This window comes from Cebus imitator, unplaced genomic scaffold (assembly GCF_001604975.1).
Source record: "Cebus imitator isolate Cc_AM_T3 unplaced genomic scaffold, Cebus_imitator-1.0 Scaffold84, whole genome shotgun sequence".
Lineage (NCBI taxonomy): Eukaryota > Metazoa > Chordata > Mammalia > Primates > Cebidae > Cebus > Cebus imitator.
The window spans coordinates 5,413,132-5,430,320 of record NW_016107399.1 but is presented as its reverse complement, the minus strand read 5'-3'; the positions used below and the strand labels follow the sequence as shown (position 1 = coordinate 5,430,320).

The 17,189-nt window shown below is 36.0% G+C and overlaps 1 protein-coding gene across 4 annotated transcripts in view; it reads left to right on the top strand.

The window, feature by feature from the left end:
* NME7 (NME/NM23 family member 7) overlaps positions 1-17,189 on the top strand; it is a 166,049-nt gene that overhangs the window by 71,515 nt on the left and 77,345 nt on the right. For all 4 annotated transcript variants that reach the window (XM_037740507.1, XM_017534098.2, XM_017534100.2 and 1 more), the window contains 4 exons: positions 1,703-1,808; positions 8,036-8,100; positions 9,353-9,421; positions 13,660-13,761. In XM_037740507.1, the coding sequence (XP_037596435.1) occupies positions 1,703-1,808; positions 8,036-8,100; positions 9,353-9,421; positions 13,660-13,761 (342 nt within the window). The remainder of the gene's footprint in view (positions 1-1,702; positions 1,809-8,035; positions 8,101-9,352; positions 9,422-13,659; positions 13,762-17,189) is intronic.

Here is a 17,189-nt window from a genome sequence, read left to right as displayed (position 1 = left end):
AACAGGTGCTGGAGAGGATGTGGAGAAACAGGAATGCTTTTACACGTTGGTGGGAGGGTAAATTAGTTCAACCATTGTGGAAGACAGTGTGGCTATTCCTGAAAGATCTAGAGATAGAAATACCATTTGACCCAGCAATCCTATTACTGGGTATACACCCAAAGGATTATAAATCATTCTGTTATAAAGACATATGCACACGTATGTTATTGCGGCTCTGTTTACAATAACAAAGACTAAGATGTAGATCCCTGTAGGTATTTGAATTTTCATCTGTACTGTAAAGGTTCTCTTGGACCATGCAATCAAAGCATCTGATAAAGGACTAAAAGAGGTTGTTGCTGTTGTTATTGATCAAGAGGAGTAATAAATAATGGCAGCAATATAATAGAAAGGCACTTGATATCTCAGGAGTAGGACACTTTTTATTCTAGTGTCTTACCACTGGAAATGCTCAAGTATATACGCTAATATTTGAATAATTCCTCATTGCCTTTGTGTTTAAAAAAATGCTGATCAATGTGGCATATTAACACATTCTGTAATCTTTTCATTTTGAATTTAATGAAAAATAAATACAGTTGACCCATAAACAACACAGGTTTGAACTGCACGGGTCTACTTATAATGTGGATTTTTTTTCAACAGAACAATTGAAAATACAGTATTTGCAGGATGTGAAACCCACATCTACAGATTCGACTTCTATAAGCAGATTCCACAGGGCTGACTACAGGATTTGAGTATGCATGGATTTGCGTACACACAAGGGTCCTGGAACCAATCTCTTGTGTATGCCAAGGGCCGACCATTTGCATTGAGCCAGGCATTGTTTTAGTTGCTATGAGCCCTGTAAAGCTATGCAACTTAGTTCCTTTTTTTCAAATGTATAATTTGATGAAAGACAAATACCCAAATAATGATAACTTTGGGGACTCCACGTTGCTGACAGGAGGCATCAGGAAATGCCTCCTAGTGATAAGTGGCATTTGAAGTGGCTCTTTACACATTGGTAAGGTTCTTTGGAGCTTGGGTTAGAGGATTTTACAGGGAATAGTAGAAATAATGGCAGTGAAAGTTTAGAGGCAGAAAGGCTTTAAGGAATTAAAAGCATGACCATCTTTGTGGCTAGTTGAAATTGTTGGGTTGTCATTTTAGTGAACCACGTGCAAAGCAAATAATACAGACTGAATTTGTTTATAAAACACGGTTCATTTGATTTGATTTTGTACTAGGCCTGTAGTTAGTTTTAAGTAGCTGTGGTTCTCAGATTCCTGATATTAATCTCTGTTCCTATAAAATTTCCTAATTTTTAATCTTATTTTACATATTTTAATGAAAAATTTAAAATTAAATTTGTGTCTAATTGACTAATGCTTTGGAGAAAATAAGAACTTTATATTCACATTTCCAATATTCAAAATTTATTAAAACTCTGCCGATTATAATCCTGGAACAGAATAACACATATTCTCATTGCTTTGATTGATACTTCTTTATATGCTTTTGTGGTTTTAAGTCTTGAAACAGGGTTAATTTAATCAGTTTATCCTTGTAAGACTCATTTTTAGAAAATTTGAAACAAAGAATTTATACGATGAAACTCTAAAAGTAATTGCATGATTCTCCTCCCCCACAGAAATATCTTGTAAGTTCAAGATAAGAGATCACATTTGTCAAAGTCATTTCTCTCTGTCTTTAGGAAATGGAGTTGTTTTTTCCTTCAAGTGGAGGTTGTGGGCCGGCAAACACTGCTAAATTTACCAATTGTACTTGTTGCATTGTTAAACCCCATGCTGTCAGTGAAGGTGAGTGCTATGTTGAATACACTTTATCCAGCACATTTTGTTAATAGGAGAGTAATGTTTATTTTCTTGATGTACTTTATGTGTAGAAATTAATGTATACTTTTTTAGTATTTTCATTTATTTTTTTCTTGGAAGGCACTTGAATAAAGGTGACAAAATATAAGGGAAAATCTATCTAAATCTCTTTGTCTTTTTCTTTGTGCATTTTTAGGAGGTGTTCTTTGAGTTGCAGATCATACTCAGGCTCATTTATACTGTTACAGGCCTTGGTTCATTGACTTTCAGTCAGCCTCCTGACTTGCCAATCACAAATAGTGATTCACTTAATTCACTTAAATACTTGTTCTTTTTTTTTTTTTTTTTTTGACATGGAGTCTCGCTCTGTTGTCCAGGCTGGAGTGCAGTGGCACGATCTTTGCTCACTGCAACCTCAGCCTCCCAGGTTCAAGCAATTCTCCCACCTCAACCTTCCGAGTACAGGCACACACCACCACACCCAGCTAATTTTTTTATTTTTGGTAGAGCCAGAGTTTCACCATATTGGTTAGGTTGGTTTTGACCTCCTGACCTCAGATGATCCACCCACCTGAGCCTCCCAGAGTACTGGGATTACAGGCATGAGCCACTGTGCCCAGCTAGTAGCACTCCCGTTGTACAATTTAAAACAATGTCTGCCATAACCCCAGTATACCCTTCCTGAGAAAGGTGGAGAAACTTATTTCAGTTCTATGTATCTCAAACAGTTCTTTGACATATGCATGTATATACACATTTACATATGTACATATATATATAGAGAGAGTTTGCAAGTTCTCTTCTTATTTTTGTCTCAGTTTCTTCATTTTATTTATTTTAGACTGGTGTATGTATATTTTTTCAGGTATCAAATCTTTTTGGAAGATGGAGTATGATTAAAAAGATCACCCTTAAAAAACTAGAATATACTAAATAGTATACAGAAGTGAATGGATTTTAAAATTTTATGTATTCTAAGTATCAAAGTAATTAATATATATAGTAGAAAAATTGGAAAATAGAAAACCATTAAAAAAAATGAAGTAAAAAATTACTGTATTCCCATCACCTGAAGATAGTCATTGTTAATATTTTGATGCATTTCCTCCAAATCCTTTCTTTCTGCATTTGTATGTGCATGTGTGTACACTGATACACATCAATGTAATGGATGAGATATAGGTCTATAGGCTGTTGTTTAAATATTTTTGTAAGCATTTCTGGCTTCCCTTAATATTAATATTAAGGGAATTCATTAATATTTTAATATTTATTTAATATTTAACAGCAATTGTATAGATGTAGTATGTGTTTGGATACTTAGGTTGTTTTCAGTTTTTTTGATATTAAAATTAAAACTTTGAAGAGTATTGTTATACGTAAATATTTGATGATATCTCTAATCTTTTCCTCTGGCTAGTTTCCTAGAAATAGAATTACTTGTTGGAAGGATATGAGCCTTAAAGATCTTGCTGCATAATTAATACTTCTTTAATTATTTAGGAAGTATTTTAATATATTGTAAATCCTTAGGACCATAATTATACGGAGCTAACATGTAGCATGGGTAACAAACACTTACAAAGAATTTACCACTATGTACCAGGTAGCAGACTGGTTTCTTATACATTATCTTTAATCTTGACAGCAAGTATGTCAAGTAGGTAAATTCGTTGATCTTTTCAAGATAGGAAAGCTAAGGCTCCATGAGATTAAGTTGTTTCTCCTAATTTAGAGTGGAAATGGAGGATGCAAACCCTGTTGGTTTGTTTGTCTTTAATTTCTATGCTCTTCCCTCTATACTCTATTGCCCCAATAGTAATAGCCACAAAAAAGTCATATGGCACATGGTTAGTAACAATTCCATAGGAAGTGATAGTAATATTTGAAATGACTGGTATTGAAAATTTATGGAAAAAAACCTGGGATTTTATGTTTCACTCATTTTTTCTTAACTGGGGAGGTTGTGTGTGCGTGTGTGAATGTCTATAGAGGTTTAGTATTCCTAATCCAAAAATCTGAACCCAAATTGCTCCAAACTCCAAAACTTTTTGAGCACAGACATGAAGCTCAAAGGAAATGGTCATTGTAGCATTTTCAACCACTGGTTTATATCTATTGGATTTTTGAAGTAGGGATGCTCAACAAATATGTATCTGCAGATAATTCAAAATAAAAAAAATTGAAATCCAAAACACTTCTTGTCACAAGCATTTCTGTAAGGAATATTCATTCTGTACACACACACATGCACACACATACCCCCATGTATATTTATGTATACATGCACACACAGATTACTCACATTTTGAAAAAGTTATTGTTTATAGGCATCAACATTTTAAAAGCTTATCCTTTTCAGGGAGTTCATTTTACTCGTTCAGCCATTGGATATGCTGCATCCTCAAGTTCCAATCAGTTTTCTACTCTATAAATGCTATATAGTATGTTTTGGGTTTCCATGTCCAAAATAATTCAGTGTCTTTCCCTTTATTAATTTGGTTTCATCATTACTTGTTTTCTTCTTAAAGGGGCTGTCGTTCTTCCATTCAAAATCTTGAAAATTGGATTCAAAATCTTGAAATCATCTTTTACCCTTCTTTCATCTTCATACCCTGTATTCAGTTTAATCCTATTGCTTCTTGTTTGGAAATATCTTATATTCATTACCTCCTTCTTTCTCTGCTGCTGCCATCCAAGCTTTGAAGTTCAAAATAAGAGGAAAGTATTTGAAGATATCGTGGCCTATTTTTTTCCAACCAGCATTCTAAATGATTTCAAAAGCCTTTGCTATTGTTTACACTACTTACTCTTTACTTCAGAGCAGCTTGCTCATCACTATTGCATTAGTGATCTTCCTAAAATACTACTTTTATTTTGCATTCTCTCACTCAGCATTTTTAGTGACTTCTTGTTTCTTTTGGCAGTGTTTCTTTTTGAAGGAAAATTATTCTCATGGACTCTCAGGGCTGACATAAATTATTTAAATTTTTAGTAACATAAATATGTCCAAATATAAAACTAAATACAAACTTTTGCTCATACAACTGTATAGCTAAAATAATTTGCAGATTCATAGCAAGCAAAACTATAAAACAAAATTTAACTTAATAGCATTAACATGACAAAGGATATTATTTGCCATAAAAACAAGGTTAACATGAATATAGTACAGACTCTGAGATAGGCACGAGCCTGTTCTACTCCAGTGACTCAATTCATCCACCACTTTTCTGTCTCCAAGCTTCTGAGAAACCTTTGTTTCTACAGCATGCTATGATATAATTTGGCCTTCCCTTGGTACAGATGTGTCATTTGAGAAACAGATCCACCTCTATCTTTTTCTCACCCCTCAGCCTGCTACAATTAAAATAGCACTACTTGGCTATAGTAAGATAGTAAATACAAATGCACATTCAGATACTAATAGTACATGGTGATATAGGGTTACTGGATAAGATCCAGATGATCCAAAATATGGTATAAGTGTATGTTTGTCCATATATATATATGTGCCTATGTGCATGTATGGGTAATAGAAACAGAGTCAGAGACAGAGTTTTAGTCGACTGGAAAAAAATAAACTATGGGCCGAGTGTGGTAGCTCACACCTGTAATCCCAGTACTTTGGGAGGCTGAGGCAGGTACATCACAAAGTCAGGAGTTCAAGTGGTCTTAAGTTCAAGCTCATATTAGCTCCTGGCTAATATGGTGAAACTCCATCTCCACTAAAAATACAAAAATTAGCCAGGCATGGTGGTGCACACCTGCAGTCCCAGCTACTCAGGAGGCTGAGGCAGGAGACTCGCTTGAACCCAGGAGGCAGAGGTTGCAGTGAGCCGAAATTGCGCCACTGCACTCCAACCTGGGTGATAGAGCAAGACTTGGCCTCAAAAAAAAAAAGAAAAGAAAAGTAAAAAAAATAAACTTAGATTTTTATACACTGTTGGTGGAAATATAAACTGGTACAGCCTTTCGAATGAGCCATTCGGCAGTATCTACCAAAACCCAGTATATTTTTTTGTACAGATGGGGTTTTGCTATGTTGCTCAGGCAGGTCTCAACCTCTTGAGCTCAAGCAATCTGCCAGCCAGGGCAGAGTCCTCATGACCCAACCACCTCTTAAAGGCCCTACCTCTCATTACTGGGCCATCCCCTGAAACCATTTTGCCCTCTAGGCCCTCTAGGCCTCAGAGCCTGTGACAGCAGGCTTTCCCAGGGGAAGCCTGCTGTCACAGGGTGGAGGGTGGGAGGTGAGATCGATTATTGATGCCATCTTACAAAATGCCTTAGAGGTCTTCCTTCCGTTCTCTTTGATGATCCTTTTTCTCTGTACTAATCTTAGTCAAAGACCACTGGGCCACCCTTGGTTTCTGCTTCTGAACGCACATTTTCACTCTACACGGCCAGGCTGAGTTTTCCAAATTTGTCTGCTTTGCTTCTCTTTTGTTTTTTTTGTTTTTCTGTTTTTTTGTGTTTTTCCCCCCCATTTATTTATTTTATTGAGATAGAGTCTTGCTCTGTTGCCAGGCTGGAGTGTAGTGGTGTGATCTTGGCTCACAGAAACCTCTGCCTCCTGGGCTAAAGCAATTCTCCTGTCGCAGCCTCCCTAGTAGCTGGGACTACAGATGTGCACCACACATCCACTTAATTTTTGTATTTTTAGTAAAGACAGGGTTTCTCCATGTTGGCCAGGCTGGTGTCAATCTCTTGACCTCATGATCCTCTCAACTCAGCCTCCCAAAGTGCTGGAATTACAGGTATGAGCCACTGCACACAGCTCACATAATATCTTACGCTGGGTAGTTTATATAGAAAAGGAATTTCTTTTTCTTTCTTTCTTTTTTTTTTTTGAGACAGAGTCTCACTCTGTTGCCAGACTGGAGTGCAGTGGCGGGATCGTGGCTCCCTGCAACCTTCACTTCTCAGGTTCAAGCGATTCTCCTTCCTCAGCCTCCTGAGTAGCTGGGGCTACAGGCACACCACGATGTGCAGCTAATTTTTGTATTTTTAGTAGAGATGGAGTTTCACTATGCTGGCCAGGAGGGTCCCAATCTCTTGACCTTGTGATCCACCTGGGATTACAGGCATAGGCCACCACACCCAGCCAAAAAGGAATTTATTTCTTACAGTTCTGGAGGCTGAGAAGTCCAAGATCAAGGGGCCACATCTAGTGAGTGCCTTCCTATTGGTGGAGACTCCCTGCAGTCCCAAAGCAGCACAGGGGATCACATGGCTACTGGGCTGGGTGTGCAGAGGTGCTATCTCAGGTCCTTCTTCCTCTTCCTACAAAAGCACCGGTTCCTCTCCCATGATAACCAATTAATCCATTAACCCATTAACTGATCTATGAATAAATTAATTTATTCACGTGGGCTGAATTTTACCTCAGTTAAAGAAAATAGGGTAACCTAACCTTGAGAACATTATCATAGAAGCTTTGAGGAATTATTTAGCTTTATATATATGTATTGTGAAATTCAAATACTTATTTCCCAGACTCTTATTCNAAATGGAATCTCAAACTCAGCCCCATATCCCCAGAGACTAGAGACTCCAATATAAAAAATCACTCATCTGTAGGATAAAGACTATATTCCTCATGTTGATATCCAAGGCCTTTATCAATTTAATTGAATCTATTTTCCTTTTCAATTCGTTTTTCTTTTCTGTCTTCTTACTGTCATGTAAACATGCTCCCACTTTCCGAGATGTGTGCCTTCGCTCCTCTCTGTATATAAGCCCATCTGTCCACAGCCTTTAAGGACCATTCATGCTTTCATTTCCCCTTGAAGCGTCTTCCTATCTCTTCAGTTGTCATTTGATTTTTCTCCTCCTTTGAACTCTTGTTTGAATTCCTTTTGTATCTGGTACTTTGGCATTTCATTTCCCTGTATTAAGTAATGCCATTTACAATTGTTTGATTTTTATGTTCTCTACATCCCTAGACTTCAGGGCTTTAAAGGCAAAATAGTATCTTAAAAGTTTTTTGCATAATCCTCAGAACCATTGTTGATATTCTTGAAGCACTTACTGAGGAAATCAAATGATTAGAGTTAATGCTTGGTATTAGGGATTTAGTTTCTCTTGCAAAATATATGATTTTTTAAAATATGGAGTATAAAGTACTTTGCTGTAAAAAACTTGCATTTCTAAGAAACTAAAATGTCTTAAAATTTTGTATTTTTGCACTCATTGTCCTTCATTTTCAGGACTTTTGGGAAAGATCCTGGTGGCTATCCGAGATGCAGGTTTTGAAATCTCAGCTATGCAGATGGTAGGTAGTTTATAACGAACCATAATATTTGTGAGGATTTTTTCAAAAATAGTTGTAAAATGCTTTACATTTAATGTTTCCTGTGTATTCATGAACCACATTAAAAATAAAAGACATGCTTACTGAACTCAGTAACCTTCCTATAGTCAAAATGTCAAACATTCTTATTCTCCATTTTCCCATCTAGGCAATGAAAGCATTATTATTTGCCTAAATGGCTTATTCTGCAGATTAAATAAAATAATAATTTCTGGCTCAAATTACTAAGTATTTAATAAATGATATCTTCTGTTAGTATTTTGTTGCGTTTAACAAAAGATATGTGAATGTATGATAAAACACTGAAATTCAACAGAATTTCCTCCCTGTTATAGTAATGTTGCCCATAAAAATAAATCCTCACAGCTTAACTTACTGCCTGTATAGACAGAAAGTTCTCAGTGTTCTTCAATCCTGGCAACATTAAAAAAGCAAAATGGAGGGAAAATGAAAATGGAAATTCTGAGGCTATTGTCTAAAAAAATAAGGTCTTAGTTTTTGAGAACCTTGGAACTTAATGAAATTTTATTTCTAACTAAATTTAAATTCAGCCTTGATAAGAATAAGTCCATCTAGACTTATTTTGTAAGCATACTCTTACAATTCTTTTTGAAGAGTAGCAGGAAATCCACATGACTTGTATTAAGTGCTTTATCACAAACTAGACTAACTAGGGATTTTTCTGAATGCTTGGGAGAAAAATCGTATTATTTTCTTTCCCCTCTACAAAGTCTGAACTACTTTAATATTTCTTTCTTATGCCACTAATCTATCAATAGTACAATTAATATTGCCTATAAATCTTCTTTTGTGTCAACAATGAGTTTTTATTCGGAGATAGGTGTAGTATAGTAGATAAGAATATGATCAATGAGGTCAGACTGTTTGAGATAGGGTGCTAGTTTGAGGAGGTTATGTAACCCCCCTGAGTCTTAGTAGTCTCATCTGTAAGTTGGAGCTATTAATATTACCTATGCGGTAGGGTTGTTGTGAGGACTAAATGAGATGATGCACGTTCAGAACCTAGAATACTGCTGTTATCCATTATTATTCTTGATGAGCTGATCTTTAATAACACTTTTTCTTTAAATAAAAATTTATGTAAAGTTTATAATTTATAGTAAAGAATAATCAAGTGTTAAGTACTAAGTGTGGCTCATTTTTCTTTTGTTGATTGGTTTATGGTTTTGTTTTGTTTTGTTGTTTAATATAGTTCAATATGGATCGGGTTAATGTTGAAGAATTTTATGAAGTTTATAAAGGAGTAGTGACTGAATATCATGTAAGTATAAAAGTAAATGTAAAGCATACGTACTGTTAAATAAAAAGTATAGGATACAGTGTTTTGGACTAAGCTCCTGTACTAGGTCCTAACTGACCAGACTAAAAATCAATACAGTCATTCATACTAAAGTTCTGTGTCACCAAACTAAGTTGTTATCTGACCTTCTGAGAAATCAGGAGAGAGTAAGCCAGATTTCCCAAACAGGCTAATTTTATTTGGCTTAATAATAAAGTTATCTCTGCCTTTCATCAATATGACAAAAAGTAATCTGAGGTAACCTGATGTTAATCAGTCAGCTATTTCCACACTACTTTCTTCAAACTATATGCTTTTCATACCTCCCAAAATTCACTGCCACCAGCCTGCAGCTTCCTAAACTCAATTCTCTCTTTTTTTCTTCCCTGCTTTGTGGAGTCAGATAATAGGTTCAGATCCGAAATCCTCTATTATGTGACCATAGACAATTTATTTACCCTCTTTTAACCTTGATTAATCCATTTATAAAATGAGAATAATGCTACCTACCTCATGAGATTGTTGTGAGAATTAAATGAAAATTATGTAAAGCAGTTTCACATATTAAAATACTCAGTAAATATTACCTGCTATTATTACTGTTTTTATTATTATTTAGTCTGACATAATTATTTGGCAGTAGATTCCATGTTGATCATTTACACCTATATTTTCTGCTTCGACATTTACAGTCATAAAAAGGTGATAATTCCTATCTCATAGGGTTACTATGATCCATTTATTACATATATTGAGTATCTGCTATATGACAAACAATCAGTAATGAACAAAAAACATACTGCCTGCATTTATGGAGTTTATTCTCTAAGGAAGATAGACATTAACTCAAATGATCCTACTCATAACTACTTAAGGAGTCAAAACTACCTAAGCAGTCAGAAGGCTGTAAAGGAAACAAAAAGCTTCTTTTATGTTTAAAAAATTTGCAACTTAATTAAAAACTAGGGTGACTTAAAAATTTTTAGTCAGTTTTTAAAGGAACATGTTATGCTTTTGATGAAGTTACTTGTTTAACATTTTTTTTTCATTTTATGCATTTTGAAAGAGCCCTGTATGTCTATTTTCAATTGTATCTGTAATCAACACTGAAAGAGAATAAATGAGAGAGACAAAGAAAAAAGGGAAGGAGGGAGAGAGAAAAATAAGGAAGGAAGAAACAAAGGAAAGAAAGGAGGGAGAGGAAAAGGAAGGAAACAAGGAAGGGAGGGAGAAAAACAGACAAAATTCACTCTTCTCTTTTTGGAAAACTTGTTTATGCCTTCTGCTCCTCCTAAAATTTGGCTCTTGACATTTATGTGTAGGCAGTTGTTCAATATTATGAGGCAGAAAATCAGACTCAACATAATTATCCATAAAATTCAATTATGTATGATCTTTGTGAAATAGCAAAATGACTTTGGGGGATATACTCGGGAACTCCAATGAGTAGAGTTATGAGTACCATTTAAGTTGTGAAATTCTTTTCCTCCTCTTTTAGCTTCTGTAGTTTCTATTAGGTAAGATGACTGCTTCTGCATCAATACTCAAATATATTCAGTAACATCTTATTTTACTTTGGTGTTGTGTGTTATAAACCCTCCAAAGTCATTAAAATGGTTCACATGATCCTACATGATTTGGCCTCATCTCTTGCTACTTTCCCATAGCCTCACTCAGCTCCTGGCCTCTTAGCTGATCTTCATATATCCCTACTGTACTTCTGCCTCAAAGTCTTCATATCCATTTTCACTTCTGCCTAAAATAACGTTTCCCATTCAGGAGGGTGAAAAAAAATATTTTTTGAGTGTTCTGGACACTGTGAGAGGCATTTTTCTTTGATCATGTTTATTATACCACTTTATATAGAGATCTAAGAATCTTAAAACAGTATACTTTTGTTTTTCCCTTACTATTCTGTGTGCTGTTGTTCTCATATCTTTTACATCTATATATGCTACAAACCCTACAATATAACACTAATATTTTTGCTTTGAGCAATTATATTCGAAAGCAACTAAAAATACAAAAATTAGCCAGGTGTGGTGGCAGGCGCCTATAGTCCCAGCTACTCAGGAGGTTGAGACACAAGAATAGCTTGAACCCAGGAGGCTGAGGTTGCAGGGGGTGGAGATCACACCACTGTGCTCCACTGGGCAACAGAGCAAAACTCTGTCTCAAAAAAAAACAAAGAAAGCAAGCAACTAAAAAATAAAAATGCATTTTATATTTATACTCGACCTGTTTACTGTTGCTTAGTATGGATTTATATTTTTGTCTGGTACTTTTTTCCTTCTGCCTAAAGAACTCCCTTTAATATTTCTTATGATGTAATGCTTCTGATGGTGAATTGTCTCAGGTCTTTTTTGTCTAAAAAACTCTTTATTTTTTCTTCATTTTTGAAAAATATTTTCTCACTTGGGTATAGAATACAGATTTACATTTTTTGGTTGTTGTTGTCATTCTTATCCTTTTCCTGCTGTTATATAATGTCCTTCCCCCAACCCCTGGCTGCTTATAAGATTTTTTGTTTTTAGCTAATTTTGTCATGATGCATCCTAGTGTACTTCTCTTTACATTTATTATTCTTGGGTTCTGTTGGATCTATAGGTTTATGGGTTTCAGCAAATTTGGAAAGTTTTTAGCACTTATTTAAAAAAATTTTTTTCTGTTTATCACGTTTTCTTCTCTTCTGAGATTCTAATTACACATATAAATAGCTTAACATGGTTGCACAGCAGGTCTTTTTTCTTCTTGTTCATTTTTCTTTCTCCCTGTGCTTATTTTGGAATAGTTTCTATTGAATATCTTCAAATTTATTGCTCGTCTGCAATGTCTTATCCTGTTCACCCATTCAGTGTATTTTTCAATTTAGATGTCTTAGATTATACCTCTAGAAGTTCTATTTGGGCCTTTTTAATATTTTTTATTTTCTCCTCATCATGTTCATATTTCCTTGTAAATTTGAGAATGTGGAGCTTATAATTGCTGTTTTAATATCCTTATGTTATTATATCATATATTTAATTGCTGGGTCTGTTTATTGAGTTTTCTTCTGGTAATGGTGAGTATTTTCCTACATCTTTGCCTACCTAGTAATTATTTATTGGATGCTGTATATTGTAAAATTTACAGTGTTACATGGTAGATTTGTAAAGAGTGCTCAATTTTGTTCTGGCACTTAGTTAAATCACTTGGAATCAGTTTGAGACTTTTGAGTCTTGCTTTTAAGCTTTGTAGGATGGGTACAGAACATCTTATAATCTAGAGCTAATTTAGGCCAGCTACTATGGTGCAGTACCCTTCTGAGGACTTTCCCTGATATTCCATGTATCATATGAAAAGGCGTTTCACTCTGGCTGGTAGAAAATCTCCCCTCAGCGTTGGGCTGTCTCTGATTTGTTTGATCTACTTTCTGGCAATTCTTTCCCAGCGTCAAGTAGTGTTTTCTGTACACATGCAAGAGATTAGTAGCTAAAGACTCATGGGAACTCCTCTGCAGATCTTGTAGCTTACTCTCTGCATATTCGCCTTGTTTCTCCAGTATTCTTTTCTGAAAACAAGAGCTGCATTGGCCTCCCCGAAGTCCAATCTTTGTCTGTTCAACTCAGAGAATGTTGGTTGCGTTTTCTCTACCTGGTCTACAGGTCTGAAAACTGCCTCTAGACAGTAAGACAGAGCAATTATAAAGCTCACCTCATCTGTTTCCATACTCTAAGGGGTCATAGTCCTGCGCTGCCCATCATTCAGTGTATGAAAACTATTGTTTCATATATTTTGTCTAGTTTCTAGATGCTTAATGTGGGAGAATAAATCTGGTTCTATTATTTCTTGTTGCTAGAAGGCATTATGGTTTTTAAAAGCTTTTTCAGGAGAAAACCTTTAAAATTTATATATATATATATATGGGAATGTGAACTTGACAACATTGTATTCAAGAAGGCCTTTGCAAGGAAGATATACTAAAAGATAATTCCAAATAATGAAAGTGTCAGGTGATCAGGTGATAAAGGATTACATTAAAATGGTGATAGTAATGGAGAAGAGAGAGCATAGTCTTCAAGGAAAAATGGACAGAATTTGGGAAATGCTTGTTGTGTGGGATATAAGTGGGGATGAAGTCACAGATGACTTTAAGGACATTAGTGGAATGGTGACACAATTAAAAGAGGAGGGGTAAAGATTGTTAAATTATTTTCATTCTTTTATATTACATATCATAGGACATGGTGACAGAAATGTATTCTGGCCCTTGCGTAGCAATGGAGATTCAACAGAATAATGCTACAAAGACATTTCGAGAATTTTGTGGACCTGCTGATCCTGTAAGTTATTGTTTAAAATATTAACCGAGTGTATGTTATCTATTCACTATTTTCACAGGTTTAAAATTTTTAGTTTGTTCCTTAAAGTAAATAATATAAAAGTGAATATGATATACAAAGTTTTTATTCAAAATGGCACTTTACATTATTTATTTTTTTGAGAGGTAGTCGCACTCGGTCGGCAAGCTGGAGTGCAGTGGCGCAATCTCGGCTCACTGCAAGAAGGCCTTTGCAAGGAAGATATACTAGAAGATAATTCCAAATACTGAAAGTGTCAGATGATAAAGCATTACATTAAAATGGTGATAGGAATGGAGAAGAGAGAATATATCTAAAAATATATTGCCCAGACTAGTCTCCAACTCCTGGTTTCAAGCAATCCTCCTGCCTAACCCTCCCAAAATGCAGGGATTACAGGTGTGTGCCACCACAGGTGTGTGTCTGCCTACCAGGTTCAAGCAATTCTCCTTCCTCAGCCTCCCCAGTAGGTGGGACTACAGGTGTGTGCCACCACGCCCGGCTAATATTTTGTATTTTTAGTAGAGACTGGGTTTCACCATGTTAGCTAGAATGGTCTCGATCTCCTGACCTCCTGATCCGCCCACCTCAGCCTCTCAAAGTGCTGGGATTACAGGCATGAGCCACTGTGCCTGGCCTACATAATTTATTTTTACATAACACTCCAAGAAAGAGATTTTTAAAAATTAACTTAGTGACAATATAAAATAGGCAGAAGAATTTACTATAGCATTTTTTTCTTTCTTCTTGCTAAATTGTTCAGATAAATACATTTTGCAAGCTTCATAATAGAAATTATCTAAGGTATTATATATCCTTTAACATAGGGGGGCCATAAGTAAAGCTGTTATAATACAGTGGCAGCATACCAATACATAAATAAATATGGGCAATGGGACCTATGTGAAACTTGGTATTCACTAGTATACCTTTCAATTTGCTTTGAGTTTTCTTCCTATGGACGTTTAACAGTGTGTGTATGTATGTGTGTATAAGTGTGGCATGGTGAAAAGTAGAAGTAACACTAGAGCACTATCATAAATATATTTGCATAATAATATGCAAATATTAGAAACTAGGTAGGATTATGGGAAGTATTACTGATTTAAACACTAACCTTAGTTTAAATGTACTGTTTCCTTTATTTTACTATTATTTATAAATAGTTTATTGAAGATGAGCAGCCAATACAATTTAATTTTACTCAGGGCATTACTTATTTTTATTTTATTTATTTATTTATTTATTTATTTATTTATTTATTTATTTATTTGACAGAGTCTTGCTCTGTCGCCCAGGCTGGAGTGCAGTGGTGCGATCTCGACTCATTGCAACCTCCACCTCCTAGGCTCAAAAAGTGATTCTCCTGCCTCAGCCTCCTGAGTACCCGGGACTGTAGGTGCCCGCCACCACACCTGGCTAATTTTTTATATTTTTAATAGANTTGCCCAGGCTGGAGTGTAATAGCACAATCTCAGCTCACCGCAACCTCACCCTCCCGAGTTCAAGCAATTCGCCTGCCTCAGCCTCCCAAGTAGCTGGGATTACAGGCATGTGCCACCACGCCTGGCTAATTTTGTATTTTTAGTAGAGAAGGGGTTTCTCCATGTTGGCTGGTCTCAAACTCCCAATCTCAGGTGATCCTCCCACTTTGGCCTCCCAAAGTGCTGGGATTACAGGCATGAGCCACTGTGCCCTGCCAGGTTCTCCTTTTAATGAAAAGCAGCCCCACGCTGGTCATGGTGGCTATAATCCCAGCACTTTGGGAGGCTGAAGCAATCAAATCACCTGAGGTCAGAAGTTCAAGACCAGCTTGGCCAACATGGCGAAACCCTGTCTCTACTAAAAACACAAAAAGAAGTAGCTGGGCATGGTGGTACACGCCTGTAGTCCCAGCTACTTAGGAGGCTGAGGCAGAAGAATCGCTTGAACCCAGGAGATGGAGGTTGCAATGAGCCAAGACTGCACAACTGCTCTCCAGCCTAGGTGACAGAGTGAGACCTTATCTCAAAAAAAAAAAAAAAAAAAAAAGTGATTCTCCTGCCTCAGCCTCCCGAGTACCCAGGACTACAGATACACGCCACCACGCCCAGCTAATTTTTGTATTTTAGTAGAGACCAGGTTTCATCATGTTGGCCAGGCTGGTCTGAAACTCCCAACCTCAGGTGATGCGCCAGTCTCAGCCTCCCAAAGTGCTGGGATTACAGGCGTGAGGCACCATGCCCATCCGTTTATTGAACACGCTTAGATGTAAGACAGTAAATCCACAGCACCTATTAGGAAATCATCTTGTGTGAAAATGCTGCTAGATTAAGCCCAGTAGGGGAGAACCATACTCCTGTTGTCAATGATCTAAAAGTATATACATAAAAATCTTTTAGAAAACTTACAGTGCTACATATAAAAATGGATATTGTTGTTTCAGTAAAATCCAAATGTTGAATTGTGAAGGAGCAGTTAATATGACCTGGAGGTAGCTAAGAAAACTTAGAGGAAGGGAGATATAAACAGAGGTTTAAAAGACAAATTAGGGCACAAAGAGAATGGAAAAAGATCTAAAGCATGTACAAAAATGCCAGTGAAGGAATTTGCAAATTTACTCTCGTATACAGCAGGAATATTGTCTTGGCTTCAGTGGGAAATCCAGAGCTGGAAGCACAAGGAGATACATTTTCTTAGATAGACGAAATATGGTAGAGAATTCTGCTAGGGATGAGTGTGGTTTTAGCCTTAGAAGCCAGGTTAGAAATTGTAATTCTATTTAGTTTGAATCTCATATCATAGGAAATTGGAATTCCTTGTATGCAGCTTAATTTTGACTGTACTGAATTGTTAAAATTGGAAGAGATTTAAGACAGAAGATCTAGAAATAGAAAGATGCAGACATCAATAGAAAAAGTTGGCAGGATCTCCTTTATATCTTTTCAGGGACAAAGAATAGATACTTAAATAATACATGTGGTTGTGATAGAGTAATGATTACAAGGTGACTGTTGCAGAGGACACTGAAGGATAGTGGTAATGATGCTGTTTATTGAAAATTAATCATAAGGCATTAGGAAGGGATTGTTTTTTGGCTAGATGAATAAACATAACTCAATTTTTGCCATTTTTGATATTTTAAATTTCTGATTTCTGTTTGATGGCCAAGAGGGGTTTTTGTAGTTTTTATTTAAGGTAAGTAAAACTGAGAGTGATCAGCTTGATCTAATAAGCAGGAGTAAATTAAAGAGACAAAAACTAAAACAAAAAAGGAAAGAAATAAGATGATTCATTCTTTTGTTCTCTCATTGATTCAATAAATATTTATTGAGCCCATGTCAGTATTTGTGAATATAAAAATAGAAGCCCAGGCTGGGTATGGTGCCACATACCTGTAATCTCAGCATTTTGGGAGGATAAGGCAAGAG